General features: G+C 43.8%; 1 protein-coding gene across 6 annotated transcripts in view; it reads left to right on the top strand.

Moving 5' to 3' along the window:
* The window catches only part of wdpcp (WD repeat containing planar cell polarity effector), a 72,582-nt gene extending 54,753 nt beyond the window's left edge, over positions 1-17,829 (top strand). For 4 of the 6 annotated variants that reach the window (XM_027284210.1, XM_027284209.1, XM_027284211.1 and 1 more), the window contains 5 exons: positions 7,796-7,898; positions 11,428-11,542; positions 14,646-14,737; positions 16,268-16,299; positions 17,447-17,828. In XM_027284210.1, coding sequence (XP_027140011.1) covers positions 7,796-7,898; positions 11,428-11,542; positions 14,646-14,737; positions 16,268-16,299; positions 17,447-17,497 — 393 coding nt within the window. In that variant the 3' untranslated portion in view covers positions 17,498-17,828. Of the gene's footprint in view, positions 1-7,795; positions 7,899-11,427; positions 11,543-14,645; positions 14,738-14,977; positions 15,188-16,267; positions 16,300-17,446 lie in introns of those variants that run through there. The other 2 variants (XM_027284212.1, XM_019260923.2) reach the window with 2 other exon arrangements.
* The last annotated feature ends 1,003 nt before the right edge of the window (positions 17,830-18,832 follow it).

Here is an 18,832-nt window from a genome sequence, read left to right on the forward strand (position 1 = left end):
TTAGCGTACCTGGGTTCGGGGTCTGGATTTCCTGTTCATCTTTCCAGCTGTCACTATCGAATTAAAAATGCCAAAAAATATCTATAAAAATAATATTATTTGTTTTGTAAAAGAGAAAAAAAAAAAGTACATTTCTGGAACGCTTTCTTTCTTTTACACCTGAAGTTATTAACCATGAAATAGGAAATGAAGTAGTTGACACATTTTAAATATAAAAGATAAACATTGTAATAGAATTATACTTTCTACAATTTACTAGTTTCTATACGTGGGAGAAACAGGAAGACTCACCTACAGGTAAACTAAAGGAGGCGAGCTTTCAGGGAATCCCAGAAATAATTTAATCACTACAACATAAAATATCACTGTCATCTCACCTCACCGTCTCGTTTAAAGCACAAGAAGAACTATAGTGCCGTGAAACGCGAAATGTCTTAGTGAGCCAGTGTTTGGTTTGTCCCTGCGGGCTGCACAGTATATTAATATTCCAAATGTTCCATTGGACCTTTTAAGTCCAATTTCTGGAGCCAGATCAGTTGTTTTTGGACCTGCAGCAATCAGATGTTTCTCTTATTGGTTGTTTTAATCAAATTCACAAACTGGTATGATCTTGTATTATGTTGTATACATTTAAATAATGTAGGAGTGAATCAGAAGGTTTTTTGTCGATCCGACCAAACAACAAACATCGAATCCTTCTCAACCTGATCTGTAAAAAGTCAAACTCCGTCTCAACGAGCGTTTTCAAGCACTTCTTTGCTCCAGCCGCCCAGAGAGCAGCGATCGTCGTCTGCTGAAAAGAGCGACCGAGCAAAAGAGGACGTTGACATTTTCACCCCTCGCTCTGTCCTCGCTCTAATTAGGTTGTGTTGTTGCTTTAACCACCGCTGGTCGACCGAGTGAGTTGGGTGGAGGGGTTAATGAGGGCAACACCCCCCCCCCCTCCACCAAACTGCGCCGAACTCTTTCTACTTCCAAACTCAATAACGCCACCGTCGACCATCGAGATAACACGCACTCTCGCCTCTTCTTGGATACCCGCATGATCCACCCCACACCTCTTTCATCACCCGACCCCCACCCCTTCAAGCCCCCATTGTCTCCTGGGCTAACAATAGAGGCCCTCCAAAAAAAAAAGAACCTTTTGTTCAAATGAAACACGTTAGTGTCGGCTAAATTGGTGGGGGAGGAACTGGTGGTGTAGGGGGGTGTTTTGGCAGAGGTGGAGGTTGGAGGAGGGGGGTGTATGTAGAGGTAGTAGTAGAGGGGGGTTTGCTTTTTTCCTCATAATTGGCGCCGTTCATAGCTCCTCTTAGCCTTTGTAATGAGTTGATAATGTAACCAATTAGGTCATTCGTCCCCAGTCAAGCATGAAAGTTTTTTTTTCCTCCTCCCACTCCCTCCGCCTTTTCTTCTTCTCCATCTTCTTCCCTTCCGTGGGTCCTTTGGCTTTGGCTCTTGATGTATCGCTCGTTAATTAAATCAAATTGTGTGATAGCCCAATCTGATGGGGGTCTTTTGTTCCCCAATGAGGGCTGTACTGTTTCTGTAGACGCGCTTAGCAGTAATGGCAGAGAAGCGTCTTTCTCGGGGTACCCCTCGTCTTCCTCCCCTATCTGAGCCGGAGAGGAGGAGGTGGTTACGCAGTGTTGGCAATCAAGCCTTGTTGCTGCTCAGATGAGTAATAGCGTATTAAAACGTTAAGTCCTTAAAACCATCTGATAGACTAGGACAGATTGGTAACCTCTTTGGTAACCCCAATCACAGGTTTCCTGGTCGGAACCCGGAACAAAACACGTGTCGCTGTTCGTTGTCGCGGAGGATTTCAGCGAAGGCTGTCCGGGGCGCTGGCTTTTTGGGCTTCCCCGGTGATTATTGTTCATCAGGTAGAGTATGATTTGCAGCTCTTTTGCCTTAGGATGGGCGATTGTGTCCTCGATTAAAACTGTAAGGACAAGAGCAAACTCACCCTACACACACCTTTTTGTAACCGATAACTTATAAACCAGCCTAGTTAAGTTAGTCACCTGTTTCTCTCATTTAGAGACCTCGGTGCGCTTTTGCCATGCAGACGATTCGTTGTGCGCACATTGCTTTTAAAGGACTAAGCAGTTTGGTCCAAAAGATGCCCCAGTTACAGAGATTATTCCAAGAGCTACTCCTTCTATTTATGTGAATTATTCCTCAAATAGTTTGTTCTTATAGATAGTAGTAGTAGTAGTATGCAAACTAAGGCCTTTAAGTTGTGTCTCTAAATCTATATCTCTAAAAAGAATTATTGTTTTTAATATTTGTTGTAAAAGAAAAAAAAAAGTACATTTCTAGAACGCTTTCTTTCTTTTACACCTCAAGTTATTAACCATGAAATAGGAAATGAAGTTCAGGTGACACATTTTAAAATATAAAACATAAAACACTGTAATAGAATTACTACTTTCTACAATTTTACTAAGTTTCTATGCGTGGAGAATCACCCTACACAGTAAACTAAAGGAGGCGAGCTTTCAGGGAATCCCAGAAATAATTTATATCACTCATTTATGTCATCTCACCTCACCGTCTCGTTTGAAGCACAAAGAAGAAACTATAGTGGCCATGAAACAGGAAATGTCTTACGTAGAGCCAGTGTTTGGTTTGTCCCTGCTGGGCTGCACAGTATATTATATTATCTGTCCCTTTAAATGTTACATTGGACCTTTAAAGTCCAATTTCTGGAGCCAGATCAGTTGTTTGGGCCTGACAGCAATCAGATGTTTCTTTTTTTTATTGTTTGTTTTAAATCAAACTCAAACACAACACTGGTATGATCTGTAGTATTATGCTTGTATACATTTAAATAAATGTAGGAGGTGAAATCAGAAGGTTTTTGTCGATCCGACCAAACACAACAATCGAATCCTTCTCAACGCTGATCTGTAACAAAGTCAAACTCCGTCTCAACGAGGGTTTTCAAGCACTTCTTTTGCTCCAGCGCCCAAGAGAGCAGCGACTCGTCGTCTGAAAAGAGCGACCGAGCAAAAGAGGACGTTGACATTTCACCCCTCGCTCTGTCCTCCGCTCTAATTAGGTTGTGTTGTTGCTTTAACCCGCTGGTCGACTGATTGAGTTGAGGTGGAGGGGGTTAATGAGGGCAACCCCCCCCCTCCCCCAAACCTGCGCCGAACTCTTTCTAACTTCCAAACTCAATAACGCACCGTCGACCATCGAGATAACACGCACTCTCGCCTCTTCTTGGAATACCCAGCATGATACACCCCCACCTCTTTATCACCAGACCCCCACCCCTTCAAGCCCCCATTGTCTCCTGGCCAACAATAGAGGCCCTCCAAAAAAAAAAGAAACCTTTTGTTCAAATGAAACACGTTAGTGTCAGGCTAAATTGAGTGGGAGGAGGACTGGGTGGTGTAGGGGGGTGTTTTGGCAGAGGTGGAGGTTGGAGGAGGGGGGGTGTATGTAGAGGTAGTAGTTAGTAGAGGGGGTTTGCATTTTTTCCTCATAATTGGCGCCGTTCCGTAGCTCCCTAATTAGCCTTTGATAATGAGTTGATAATGTAACCAATTAGGTCATTCGTCAGCCAAGTCAAGCCGATGACAAGTTTTTTTCCTCCTCCACCTCCCTCCGCCTTTCTTCTTCTCCATCTTCTTCCTCTTCGTGGGTCTTTGGCTCTTGATGTAGCTCGTTAATTAAATCAAATTGTGTGATAGCCCAATCTGATGCGGGCTCTTTTGTTCCCCAATGAGGGCTTGTACTGTTTCTTGTTAGATACGCTTAGCAGTAAGGCAAAGAAGCGTCTGTCGGGGTTCACCCCTCGTATCTTCCTCCCCTATCTGACGCCGGAGGAGGAGGTGGTATCGCACGTCTTTGGCAATAAGCTCATTGTTGTCGCTCAGATGAGTAATTAGCGTTATTAAAACGTTAAGTCCTTAACACCTATCTGATAGAAGCGGTAACATAACAGGTGTGTCGGAAAACAAGTGTGTGTGTGTGTGCAGATTCAGCGAAGGTGTCCGGGGATTATGTTCATCAGTGAATATGGATTTCATGCCTATGCCTTATGTGGATTTGTGTCCTCGATTCAACTGTAAGGAAAACTCACCTAAAACATTTTAGTCCGTCTTATCCGCTCGTCTAATTGTCATCGTGTTTCTCTTATAAACCGGCTGAATGCAGACGATGTGACATTTGCCTGAGATATTTCTCAGGGGTTGCAAACGAAGCCTGAAACCGTCAAAAGTAATCATCAGGATTCGATGTCCGTCCCTCAGAATCAAAGAGCAAAGGCTTCTCTCTAGAGCTGCCGTTTGATGCTGATATTTTACAGTCGTACAAGGAGAGAAGTCCTTCTTTCATACATATTCAGTTTACACTGTGGCATTTTTAAATTAAAAGTACTGTGGTGTTGAGGGAGCTATATCACCTTGGCACCTTGGCATTAATAATTTATTAATATAGCACCTTTTAAAACACAGTTACAATAAAATAAAACCACAATAACAATCAGCTAAAACCAATAAATCAATAAAAATCTGAACAAAATGTGACATAGAACATAAAAAGGTCTCTCTTCAGGTCACTCCACAGTTTTGGAATCCTGATTGTAACGTCTCCGTCACCTTTGCGTATAAATCTGGACCAAGGAACAACCAGAGCTAAAAGAGGGTCTCCTGATCCGCACTTCTCTTCCTAATATTTCAAGTTTGGAGCCACAACTGCAGAGTTTTATTCACTATCTTAGCCTCATATTTTAGCCCCTAACTAATCATCGATGTACTCACGCTACCTGCATGACTGTGACTACAGAGCGACAGAATATTACAGCCAATGTAAATTGCTGCGATCTCGTAGTTTAACTATTTTCATTCTAAGTTTTATTAAGATGGTACAGAGTTCAGACATTACTGCCAAAGAAATGAAAAGAAAACCACAGATAAATTTACTTTTGGCTGTCACATGTTAACTGTCTGCAGGCAAACCGTCCAATAAAGGACGACTGGACTGGAGCTGGCAATGAAATTGGCGTTTACTTTAAGACAATGATCCAAAACAAAACATGACGGTGACTGTCAATAAAAATAAAGTTTAAAATGACCCAGGATAAATCTCTAAAAACCCTTTGCTGTTATTATCTCTCTGCGCCAGATGCAACAAGTTGTTTCTCCAAATCACAAACTTCAACAGTCGCTCCTTAAAACCGTCACGTGCACACACGTCGGTCAGAAAGATCTGCAGCTGGTTCATGTGCTGCAGTTTGTCGGTAATAAGTGTAAATCCGTCGCTGAACGTTCACGTGTATACTTCCCTATTGATCCTGTTTGACAGTAACACACACACACACACTGCAAACATGCAGACATGAGCCCGTCTGTTAATGTGTCGTAAGCGCCGCTGTGTGCCAGTTAACCCTAATCCCTCGTTTATTTGGAGGTAGCCCAAATATCAGTCAATATCGGGCTCTTAGCGTCCACCACCTCCCTCCCTCTCCTCCCCTCTTTACTCCCCAAAAATGGCCCAGTAAAACGCCCCTCTTTATCAGGCGCTGCAACCCCTAAAGCTCTTATATAAATAAGATTAGTGTCGCATTTGAGCGTCGGGGAATAAGAGGTGTAATATCTGATGGTTTTATATGCAGTATTATTGTTATCCCTTCTTAGTCGGGCTGATACTCCTCTCTCTCTTTCTCTCTCTCTCTCAGTTCTCAGTTTGTCTCTCTCGTTTCACGTTTGTTCATTCGTTTATTCTTTCTCCGGGTCCCTCTCTCCAGATTCAGACAGTATTATGAGGAGCTAAGCTGGAATAAAGCGCCCCAGCATCAAATGTTCATATTGTTCTGTTCTGTCTGTCACGCAGTCTCCCTCCCTCACATGAGAACCCTTGTTGTTGCACGTCTTTTTATGTCTCTCTCTCTCTCTCTCACACACCTCACCGTCGTTGCGGCCTCCTCTCCTCGTCGGCGTCGCTCGTGTTTGTTATCAATTAGGACGCCTCACTCGTGTCTAATTTGAGGGGCCGCGTCCTCGTTGGACGGTGGCTGAATTAGCCACCTCAGTCCTGGGAGCCGATTTAAGGTTCTTTTGAGGCCATTTTGTTGTCGGCCATTTTCGCATTTCCTCCTAACTCCTCGCCACAGAGGGCAGGCACCACACTATAATTACCCAATCTGTTCCCATTCATACTCTTCAATTTCAGCACCCCTCTCTCATTCTCTTTTACTCCCCCCCCTCTTCTTCCCCTCTCTGCTCCCCACCTCTTTTAGGAAACCAGCACCCCTCCTCCCGTCCTCTCTCTCTCTCTCTCTTTTTTTTTTTTAACTCTTGGGGTACAAAAGCTGGGTTACAATATGGGGGTATTAGGGCCGGGTGCAGGCTCAGCTGGGGGCTGGCTTTAGCCAGCTGAGGGTTATCCACGGCGAGCCCCGAGTCACAGCACTAGATGTTCTGTGATGTCGCTGAGGCGGAAGACTTTCCTTAACACGCCGTGCCCTTTGATGGGCCCTTCAAGGCCCTGCACTCGCCCCGAGGAAACCCTGCGACCCCGAGTAGCCCCTCGCTGGGTGCCAGGATGAGGGTGTGATTCACTCTGTTCAATCAATTTAGGAAATTCAGCTCTTTTTTTTTTTTTGCAGCTTCAGTCCATGTATCTTTTTTTAATTTTGCTCCTTCAGCCTGCTTTCCACTCAGACACATTCACACTGGGAGCTGACCAGCACATTTTCAGCTTTTACCGCCGGTTATCGACGGGCTCCACCGGTGCCGCTCGAGCAACATGTTGACCGTTGTTAAGGGTGTGTTTTTCATTTGCTTCACAGCTGTTATGGGGGGATTCAAATCAGTGACCTTTCTGCACGAGACCACGTTTTAAAACATCATGCTGCTGCCCCTGTTTGAGCGACTGTGTAACTATCGCTGGTTCTGCTGTTTAGAGCATAATTCAGTCGTCATTTGAGCAAACGTCCTGAATTTTTCAGCTCCTCTGATTCAGCTTTTTATATCAGAACACGTTTTTTTCTTTAAACTAAACCAATTTTACATCATAAAAGCGTCAGAAATTTTAAAGATTATATTATTCCTGGAGCTGTTACAAACCCTGCTTACCGCGTGGATTTGGCACACAGTACATGTCCCTCACAGGACAATCGTGATTTGAAGTGAATCTAATTTATTTCAGGTATTTAAATAGATGAATTGACCTCAGGCTTGCTCGTAGCCCAAACCACCTTTTTAAAAATAAGAACAGCTGTCTGATGCAGTGAGGTTAGTAATGAATATTATGGCAGCGCTGAGCTTCAAATCAGCCACCCTCAGACATCATTTAGCAATATTATCTCTCTTTATGGCCCCGCAAGACTCAAACAGAGAGATACAGAGGCTACACGCTGTTTCCAATATTGTCGCAGGCTGATATAGTAATGTGCTCGGCTGGATGTGTTTCTGCGTAAAGAGAGAATACGAGCGGTTCTGAAAGGTGAACAGTCCCTCGCCTCCTCTCGCACTTTTGAAATGTGGCAGATAACATCCTGCCTTAGTTCAAAACCAGAGAGACAAGGGTGTGTGTGTGTGTGTGTGTGTGAGATGCTGATTTCAAAGTTTTTGTAGGAAACCGGCATTTCATCCAACCAGTGCTCTTTCAGATGTCGGGCTTCAAACGGCTCTTTTTTTTTTTTCTGTCATTTCATCTGTTTCTTCCTTCTCCCGCCAAAACACCCCCCTCCAAAAAAAAAAAACCCTATTGTCATCGGAGCCTAGATTCATTTTAGATTAACGTTCACGTCTCTTTCTTTCTTGCATTACCTTCAAAGGACCTCCATTATGTCGCCAGCGATAAGGGCGAGGTGGTGCTAGCGGATGTGGCCAAGAGGAAAGCTAATGAAATCGAGGCCCGGGCCGACGTCGCAGGCGGCGGTAAGAAAATAATCATAAATGTCCACCAAACAGCAAATGTGACTCTTTTTATTTCTTCTTACATCTGAAAAATGGGAGGCGGGACACCTCGCGATAACCTAACACACTTTCCCAACGTCTAACAACCGGGTGTTTCCTCCGGCTCTCACCCTCGTTTAACGGCACAAAAGAGAGTTGAATCAGATCATGTCTGACGGAGTAATATTCATGTAAAATTGTAAAGGTGATATGATCTATAATGATGATTAAACGTGAGATACCGGATGAAGTTTTTCACGCGTGTTTGTAAAATAAAAAAAAGTGACGTCAACCTTTTTACATAATCGCTGCCAGAACAGAATCAAGAATTTCCTCGTGGTTTTTTTGGACGTTGGTGTTTCCAGACAATGTTTTTTCCTCTTAAATTCAGTAAAAAGTGTTTGTGATATAAAGTCTTTACTCTCAGACTGATGAATGTTGTTACACCGAAGATTTTTGGAGTAACCAGCAAATGGAGGAAAACCAACGAAGGCCTTTTTTTTTTTTATTTTAATGTCGTTACTTCAGGCTGTGCTGCCCTTTGACAAACACTCCCGAAAGCACATACCAGAGGGGATCAAGGCGAGTTCCTGATTATACACACACACACACACACACACACACACACACACACCAAGTCCTCACAGAGAGGCTTCAAGAGCCAACGGGTGAACATTTAAATTTGTGAGGGAACTAGATGAACATGTCTGATGAGTCCTTCATTGGTGCTTAAAAAAACACCAGAAGGCAATGCGCTCGAGTGTTTGTGTGTGTGTGTGTGTGTTTGTGTGTGTACTCGCACACAACAAAATGAAGTCAGAGAGGTATTTAACTCTACTGTATAAGGTCAAACCCTTTAGGCTTGAGCGTCTGTGTGTTTGTCTGTGAATGAAAATGAGCAACTGTAACTATGAGGCCTGTTTGCGAGCGGTTGCTTCTTTCTAATGCGATGCCTAACGCGCACACTCCTCCTCATAAGCCTCTTAATTATGTCCTCGATGATTTACCTCCCATCACCTGCAGCGTGTCCTATCCTTGGACGGCGGCACCGCAGAGAAGGAGGGAGGAAGGGACAGAGGAGAGGAAGAGAAAGGAGGGATGACAGAAGAGGGAGAGGAAGGAAGGATGAATATTGATCGTTGTTTATTTGTTTCATTTCTAGTTTTGTCTCTCAAAGCAACGCTGAACAGTATTTTTGTCCGTTTCTGAGTGTCCCACTGTGGTGAATATGTTCAGCTGTACTCGAGTATTTGTTCTGATTACATTACTTATGATCAAGCAGCAGCAGCTGATATCACTGCCTAGTCCAGCAGCAGTCAGCCCAGCTCGGCGTCTGTCTTTCAGCCTTTTATTTCACCAAGCTCTCACCAACCACTAAAAGTCAGTCCCACATTTACTCTTGTCCGGCGGCTTCTTGCTCGCTCACTCTCTCCTTTTCTCTTCTTAGCTTCCTCCGTCAGCGTCCTCTTCACTCTCTCCTCCTCTGCCATTATGTCCATAGAGAGTGCGAACACTAACACTCCGGTGCTCTGAGCTCACAGTCCGGACAGCCCGGCTAACACACTGAGCTAACAGCAGCTACAGCAGCTACAGTTTACTTCACTGTCCATCATAAACTCTGTAAATCACAGAGAGTTGAGGCGGAGCAGCCGGAGGACATCAGAGGGAAAACCAGAAAACATTTCCTCCATAAAATATGATCCAGTTTCACCAGAATCAGTGAAATAGTTGCTGCTGTGTGACTTAGTGCCGTAAAGCGTTACGTACTTCTCCCGACCCGGAAAGTTACAAAGTGTGAGAACAGATGTACGAGTGACAGGCTTTACTTTATGAGAGAAAAGTTCCATCATGTTGCTTTTTGTATTTTTAATCTGAATGCAGAACTTACTAAACTAACGGTTGTTACTGTTTGTTTGCGACTTGCTGACAAAGTCAAGTGTCTCCATGTTTGTTTGACAGTCACATGATGCATGTATTTCACCTCGACTCTCTTTTCCCACAGTGCAGATGATTTTTAAAAAGGCTTAAATTTGTTTGTTCTCAGTCACGCTCAAGTTCAAAATGGCCCTCGGACATGCGTGTTTGTGTAAATGTGTTTATAGTGTGTATAGTGTGTATGTATAGTGTGTCAGAAACGTGAACACAGCCTGTGTTCGTGCCTTGCTCATGGGCAACATGACAGGAGTGTTTGCCAGAGAAACCACTGACTTGTTTTGACACTGTGTGCTAAACATGAGCGAGGTATCGATCTTCTCATCTAACTTTCAGCAAGAGAGCAAACTTTTCCTTTGACTGGAGGTCAGTGGGTTTTAGTTTGAGTCCTCAGGGCTTACAGCTCTGCTGGTTTTCATGTAATCTCATGCTGTTTTACACGTGCAATTAGCCGCCTGCTTACACAGAAAGAAAAAAAACACCAACCAGCTTGAAATCAGCTGATCTAGGCCGAGTTATTTCATTCCACTCCAAGAAAATCAGAGAAACGAGTTGATTTGCATCGGAAAAGAAGAGCGCTTCTTCTTCTTCCACCAGATCCGGTTTGTTGTTTTGTGGTGGACGTCTTTTTCGCGATGACTTGGAATCAGATCGGGCAGAGGCGCCACATTTCTACGCACTTCTTCTCATATTTATCTGCGTCCTTTTGTAAAACCCCCTCGGTGAACAGAGACGCTGCCTTCGCTCGTGCACAATGGAGGACACACATCTCAGCTTAGGAATGGTCCCTTTTCATAACGCCGTTGGAAATCGGTTATAGCCGTCTGGCTGACAAGTGTGTTGATTCGGATAGATACGGCATTGTGAGAGGCAGAGTAGCGAACAAGTGCGAGGGAAGGCCTCTTTCTCTTCCTCTCTATCTCTTTTTCTTTTTGGAGTAGCGTTTATGCCAAGAGGAGAAGCCAACTTGTTCGCCTGATCGTTCTGTCTCCCCCTCACAAAGGTTGATGTGACTGCAGGGCCTTTCATCGGGCAACGAGACAAGAGCTTTATCTGAAGATCCACTTCTCCACCTCCTCTCTCTCTCTCTCTCTCTGCTTTCTTGGTCGTCATGAAAGCCTGTTAGCTCCGGTGTGTGTTTTAAAGGAAAGCAGCGTGTTCCTCTCTCTCAGATCACACCAAACCTCCACGTTACTGTTTCGACTTCTCGGCTCGATTCAGAAACTTTACTGGCATGACGTGTTTGTCAGAAACAAGATTGTCAAGGCAGCCTACACTCGTGTACGTGCAGGCGATGACAAAAAGCACACGGAGATGATCGATTACATACCGCAGACTGATCAGTGCCAGAAAATGTTTTTGATCCCACAGAGATCTTCGTGCTTTGTCAGGTGAACAAAGGAGAACATTCGACATGAAGACGGCGACAAATTAAAGAAACAAACTGAATAAATGAGTTTTAAATGCTTCCATACATGCAGGGCACGAGAGGTCAGTGAATGGCTTGATGCTTTGAACTGTTGCTCATCCTCATCATCCCTCTCTCTTTGTGTTTGTTTGTGTGTGTTTGTGTATTTAGACGATCCTCTCAGAGGCAGGAATGGTGTGTTGTGTGGTTCCAGCCTCGGGGACAGACAGACTGAGAGGAACCAGAGTGTAACAGGACCTTCGTTCCCGGGAACTCCCACTACACAGTGAGTTACGTGTTCTCTGCGTGAGTGTTTTGGCCAGTGACAGCAACATTAACAGTCATGTGTTGTATCTCTGGCTTCTTAAAGTTTAATATTTACTCTGTTTTGGTCTCTACCAGCTCCTGAGGGCAGTATCTGGCACTTTAGCTGCTCAGTGCTCCACTCTTTTTGGTGTTTGGTGTGTACCATGTAAGCCTGTCCAACATACTGAGTGCTCACTACTCACGAATGACTCATACTACCCCTGCCCACTGGTCACTGGCCATCCTTAGCTGGAGAACATCACTGGCTACGTTCCTACGCCTTCGCATCCCTCACGTTTCTTTCCACAAACTGTGTTATTCACGGAGAGCAGCAGGAAATCTGGAATTATTCATCTGATGCTCTGGACAACCAGAATCTGCAGCAGCCTCTGGGATCGGTCCAAACACATGCTGACCATCCTGTAGGGACTACACCTCCAATTTGTCTAAATCAAGAGCGGCATTACCTCCAAAGACTCGTGTGAGTTTAACCTGCTCTGAACCGTGAGTGGTTACCGCTCACGCTGCCTGCAACACTAGTGCAGTCGCTCAAAACATAGGAAGCACGACGAGCAATAGATGAGCAGGGGAAGCGTGCATGAACTCCTCGTGGAGAAACTGAAAAGATTTGATACTTTTACATCCGTCACTTGCAAAAGAAGTGATTCTCAATCTGCCCATCGCGATCACCAGCTGGTTGTTACCTGTAGCAGGTAGCAGGAAGTGTTCAACCTTTTCGCCGTCAGCTGTCAGAGCAGAGAGAGGGAACCAAACAAAAACGCTGAAACTCGCTAATAAAGCTTTTAATTCGATCCGCTGTCATTATAAAATGACATTAGATTAATTAAAGCTGCTTTGAATAGAAACTAAATATGAAGTTGAACCCCAGACGGATCGCTCGTGCACATGATTCACTGTTTTCACCAGTCGTACATGTCATGTCCTCCTCCCCTCCGCAGACACTCGCCATTGTCTCGACATGAATTGCATGAGAAGCGTCCGTGGCCAGATGACCGAGCTCGCAGCCTCTGAAAGCCTTCGCTCCCAGTACACATTTCAAATGTCAAAGCCACATCAGTTCCGGTGTCTTACGCTTCCAGCGATTCCCAACGCTGGCAGACCCGGAGTCCATTTTCAGCACGGGTCGGGACCAAAACTCACTGTCTCAGAGTGATCGTTTAATACACTCGTCTGCATGAATGACGTGTTGAAGCGGTGTGACTAAAGACCCTTCTCTTTGTGTCACAAACAGATACATACAAATATAGCCATCCACGTCTCTATTATTGTACGATGTGAGGAGCAGGGGGGGGGCATTCCTTGTCATACCCCAACTAACATATTGGAGTATTTATATGGGATTTGTGTGTATTAGATAAAAAGGCGCTCTTGTTCTCTTCATCCTCATAGGCTTTTCATGGCTGTTTGACTGTAACACTGATGACTCTCTGCACCCCTCCACCTCCAACCCTTCCACTCTGCGTTTCTCTAAGCCCCCTCCATCCATCCCAAATCCCTTCCTATCAGCCAATTTAAACAAGCTGGGTCCAGAGAGAGAGACAGAGACAGAGAGAGAGACAGAGAGAGATGCTCTGTCCTAAGCTCTTTTTAAAAACAGTAAAAAGGAACGAGAGGAAAAAAGAGTGGTAAAGAGGGTTAGGGCGATTTGGCAGCCAAACGCCCGGTCGTACAACCGCAGGTCTTCCCCTGCACTGCTGACAGAGGCTAAGAAAGCAGATCCCAAAACCTCCCGACAGATAAAGGCCACAGAGAGAAAGAGACAAAAGCCTCTGCCTTTTTTTATTCCACAGTTTCCCTCTTCCTTTAGAACATTTTTTTAACCCCCCTCCCCTCCTCTCTCTCTCTGTCTTTTTGTAATCTGGTCTCCGATGAAGTTTCATTGTTTCTCATGTGAAGCCAATGACAGCTTAGCTGAGATGGAGTAGGGGAGGCATTGTAGCGCAGGCGTTCTCCCGTTTGGCTCGCCGAGGAGAGAGAGCGAGCGAGGCAGCACAATGGCAGGTTTTTTTTGGGGGGAGGGGGGGCTCGTCGCACGATTCCCGCATTCCCCCAAATCCGACTCTGCGCTCGGAGGAGTGAACGAGAACAAGACGGGAATCTGGGAAGCATCCCAACATTCCTTTTGACGGCTGCTGGCCTCGCTCGCTCGTCACGTACTCCTCTGTCAGTGGGAGTTATTTTTATTTTTTTAGCTTTTGGAGGCCAGAGTTAATGTGACGCGATGAGATTTTACAAATTAACTTTCGATTTTTAGTTGTTTGATATTCATCTGAGCAGGAAAGAGTTCATTACCAGATTATCGAACCAAATCCTGAAACAGAAGCAGTGAGGTTTCACTTCTGAAGTAGTCCAGAGTTTCCTGACGGTACGATGCGATGATGGAGATCAGAATATGCCAAATAGATTTGCCCAGAATAACCTAAAAAGTTCTGCACAGTTAATTTAATAGAGATGTTCAGCGTTTGTAGGGGCAGATTGTCCGAAGGAAGAAAGACACGAGACGAAGACGTGGAGACGGCTGTCCAAGTCACAGATAATACTCATGCCTTTAGTAATATGTATTCAGTGGTCGAATGTAACTAAGTACATTTATTTTTTGCAACTTTCCTCTACTCCTCTACATCTTAAAGAATAATACTGTGATCTTTACCCTATTACATTTATCTGACGGCTTTAGTTACTGGTTACTTTTCAGATTACAGTATTTTTCATACCTTTGTAATCTTAAGTGTTTCTTTAAAATGATAAAAATACTTCTACTACTTGGATTAGCTGAAAAAAGCAGCACCACAGTCCACACCATCCCTTCCAACACTATATAGATGAAGCATGGTGAAGAATATTAATCCAAAAAACACTGACAGGGACACTGTGGAGTACTTTCCACAGTGTGGTATTACTGCTGGATATATTACTAATCAGGACGTGCACCCTGAAAGTGATCTTTGTCTTTCACCTGTTCCACACTCGTGTGGATCAGCTGTTTGTCCTGAAATCACAGACGAGGTCGAAAAACAAACAGAATCCATTTGGCGTAACTCTGTTTTCTTTCTGTTCCTCAGTGTTGATGGAAGAGCCAATCAGAGGAGACCACAGGCCGAGAACGTACGCGTCACCGTGAGCCCGGACGTGTTCAGGATACTGAGACAAACAGGTCCGTCCGTCCGTCCGTCTGTCGTACTTAAATCACCTGTATCTCTGTCGAGTCTGTGAAGAGTTATCTAACGCTTAACCTTTCGGAGAATATAGATAAGCAGCATTTAACCTGAAGATTAATGGCCGCTGCTTCAGGACGATCTTTAGAGCGATCTGACCATCCGGAGAAATGTGGAGGATTGTTTGTGAAGCTTCACGTGTGCTTGAAAGAAACACCGGATCTTTTTTTGAGTTGCAGATGATTAAAGGGGAAAAGAGTAAGCTGCGTGATCGAACGTCTTCAAGCGATGTCACTCGATGAGTTAGAAAGAAGTTCGTTTACCAGACTTCATCCGTCAACTAGCCTAACACAGCTGGATGAAGTTGCATTGTGGGCGATGTAGGCACCAGGCTTCAATAACCGTGTGTCCCCATATCCAAAACTTCACAGCAGAAATAAACATGTTTACAGCCTGGTACAAAAAACAGTTTTGGTCTCTGTAGCTAATTTCCCCGTTCATGACAACTGTACTGAGGGTGAATTTATATACAACTCACCTGTTCACATTATATTAAGGCTTAAAGTTATGCAGGATTAAGAGCGTGGACGCTTTGATTGACAGGTGGGTGGCGACACAGGTGGCTTGTTTAAGCAGCCAGGTGTCATTCAGCTTTCCTCAGCTTGTGGCCAGCGACCACGTTTTACCAGTAGACAAACATAAAACCTGATTTTCTTCTTCTTCAGCTTTAAACCATCAAAACTGGAAATCCATAAAATATCAGACACATCTGCACTTTTTATTTCCTCTTAACTTGAACCTAAATCAGCCTCAAAGTTGCTCTGAATTCTCCTCAAACTGCCTCCAACAGCTCCGACTTCAGCGGCAGCCGAGAGAGAGCGAGGCAGCCCATTATAACTCCCGTTCGATGTCGGTTTCAGGTCACGTTTTAAGCCCTGCAACAATTCTCTGGCGACATTCAGCCTGTTTTATTCTCTAAATGTAGCCTGAGTGCTCTCCCTCTGCCGGTCTCAGACGTCTGAGATGACTAACTGGTCATTTAGGAAAAACAGCCATTAAGCAAACATCACTCCTTCTTCTCCTCCTTCCATTTTAATAATTCCATTTTTCGGGTGATTAACAATTGTCTCGCTATCAAATCGCTCTGTCATTTGATAATCCCGACTTTAGGCTATTGGTGGGAAAATTTGCATCGGCTTTTTAAATATCTGTATAAGGCATGCCGGGGTTTTAATGTCAATCATAACCTTATTAACGCAGAGCTCAGAGCGAGAGACAGATCGCCATGAGTGACAACGGTTTACATTCGTTAAAACCCAGAAAAGGCGGCATGTCCGACCCACTGAGCGAGCATGTAACCTGCTCAGGCATTCAGCCGTGTGTGTGTGTGTGTGTGTGTGTTGTGCTGTAGGGCTGCCGTGTGTGATTGTGCATGCCTAATGTTCAGGTTGTTGTACTCGTGTCACGGCCGGTTTGCAGCAACGTCTAACATCCTCCGACGTCTTCTACCGTTTCATTTTGTTCCGCAGGAAGCACTGAAGGTGACGGAGACGACAGGAATGTAAGTTCACCGACCGAAACTGATGTTTGGTTTTAATTTCAACACTTACGTAATGAATGATAACTGTTTTATTACACATGAATGTATCATTTACAACGTTTATAACGACTGGAGGTGTTTATTTACATCCATGAATATTATATATTGATCACACCTCCATCTAAAACTGTCATTAGGTCTTGATTATTTTCATAATTTGGCCCATATAACATCAGAAAACTTCGCCTGCGGTGATAAATATTCAAAATATTCATATCAGAAAACTTCGCCTGCGGTGATAAATATTCAAAATATTCATTCAATCATAAAGCGGCAGCTTAAATAAGAGAATGTTGAGATGTTTAGACTTTAAAAAATAACTTGAATTGATCAAAAAAAGTTAATTTCATGTTGATCGACTGACCAATCGTAACGCAGCTCTGTTAGCTGCCGTCCAAAATAATGTTTATATGTTAACACTTGACTTTAACACCTTATTCTGCGTTTATAAGCACTGTATAACGTGTATTCATGTTTATAACGCACTATAAGCAGCTCATAATGATCAGTGTTTGTTTCTAATTCTTTGTCCTCCACATTAACATCCATGAAACATAATGCAGGCCAGGACGTCGACAACACTCTGAGCTCGCTGCTAAAACATTGATTAATTAATTAACACCTCTGTCACCTGAACATTATTATAGGTGTCATGACAGTCGACTCTATGTCAGAGCTGTTCCATTGGGTTGTACAGGTGTACCTAATAAAATGGACACAGAGTGTATATCGTCATTTATTATTTATTTCTACAGCAGCTTCCCACAAATACTTGATAAATGTTTATTAAATTATATTTTCACCTCTTCAGTCACTATAAACTGCAGAATATTAGAAGTGTCCTGTTTATTTAGCAGTTCAGAGCTGCACACTCGTGTTTAGTGGACTGAAAGGAAATTATTTCAACTATTTTAATAATGAATTCATTATTTCAGCCATAAATAACCAAAAAAAGCTCAAACATGAGAATCTTTCTGATGAAGTAAAATAATCGTCACTTCACATATCACTTGTGAATTTACAGTTAACTCGTGTAGATATATCACAGCAGTGTAAGGCCTCCACACATTTTGTACTAAACGTGACTTCTCTGTTTGTTCTCTCTCAGGAAGACGAAGACCTCGGGATGCTTCACGTGGTCCATTTAGGAACGGTCTGAAAAAACAAATCAAGACACGATAAGAACACTTTATTGATCCCAGCGGGACTCTGGAGAGACGACAACAACATCTGAGTAGTGACAGCCTCTGTGTGTGTGTTGTGAAGTCGTTATTTACCTGTAACATCACCTGGATAATTGTACAGTAGATGTCTGATAAAGTATTTTTTTAGTAAGTTGACCTGTTTTTGTGTTTCTGTGAACACTGAGCGGCTCCTCGCAGGTGAAGTCTAAACTAAACGAACACTTACACCGACTTCTGCCGCTTAAAAAACACGAGAAAATGTTTTAAACGTCGCCATTAATCAGCCGGAAAAAATAAAGACTTGTATTATACTTCCATCACCGCTGATATTGAATGTTCCAGGCTTTCCTCTGTGTGTGTGTGTGCTGTATGAATGTGTGTGTGTTGGCCGAGATTACGGGCCACAGTTTTATTCACGAATAGGAGCCAACCAGCGTCTTTAAAGCGTCGCGCGGAGCCCTTTTCCTGAACAGCAGCCATGGCCGTGTCAGAGCTGTCGACGCGCTGCGCTCACCGACTAATCTGACAGCGCCGCGCGAGCCCTAATCCCTCACTGTATCGTAATCTATTTACTTTGCATTCTAAGAGGATTTCCAACCAAAAAATATACAAGAAGCGATGTTGGAAATGGACAGAAGATCAGCGAGGATGCTTTTCTGCTCCTGTTTGTTTGTTTGTTTGTTTGTTTTGTTCGCTTTAAAGGAGGAAAAAAAAAAGAGAGAGAGAGAAATCATTGTATGTTTTTTGGGGAGTCAATCCCCTGCGAGAGGGACGGGTGAAAGGAATTACATTTCTGACTGATACTAATACTTCTCTTATGTAAACATCCAAATGTTATATTTCCCTTCTGATGATACAGTCACACAGCAGAGGAGATAAGTGGCATCTGTCGATGCCTTCAGTGCGTCTCTTGACACGTTTATAATTTACAAACCAAGGCGGCATTATCTCCTGATTGTTTGACTTGACAGCTCGAATAAAAGCCGCCTAACAGGCGAGCACGAGTCTCCTCCCGTCTCTCTGACGGCCTTCCTGACACGCAAACAGTGAAATCACCTCTTTCCATAACACAGCAAACAAAGTGCAAACGCTCTCCTCAGTTACCCTTTAAGCAATTATGTCAGCTTTGTAAAAAAAAAAAAAATCATAAATAGTTATGCTTCATTTAAATGTGGCCAGCAGCTTTTTATTGTAAAACACAAATCTCCATCGCCATCCGAGATGACTCGCAGAGATAGGCTTATTAGTCGTATTAACATACTGCGCGGCATGCTGGAGCTGTGAAACGGCCTTGTTAACATTTGGAAATG

The sequence above is a fragment of the Larimichthys crocea genome, chromosome XI (genome assembly GCF_000972845.2).
Source record: "Larimichthys crocea isolate SSNF chromosome XI, L_crocea_2.0, whole genome shotgun sequence".
Taxonomy (NCBI): domain Eukaryota; kingdom Metazoa; phylum Chordata; class Actinopteri; family Sciaenidae; genus Larimichthys; species Larimichthys crocea.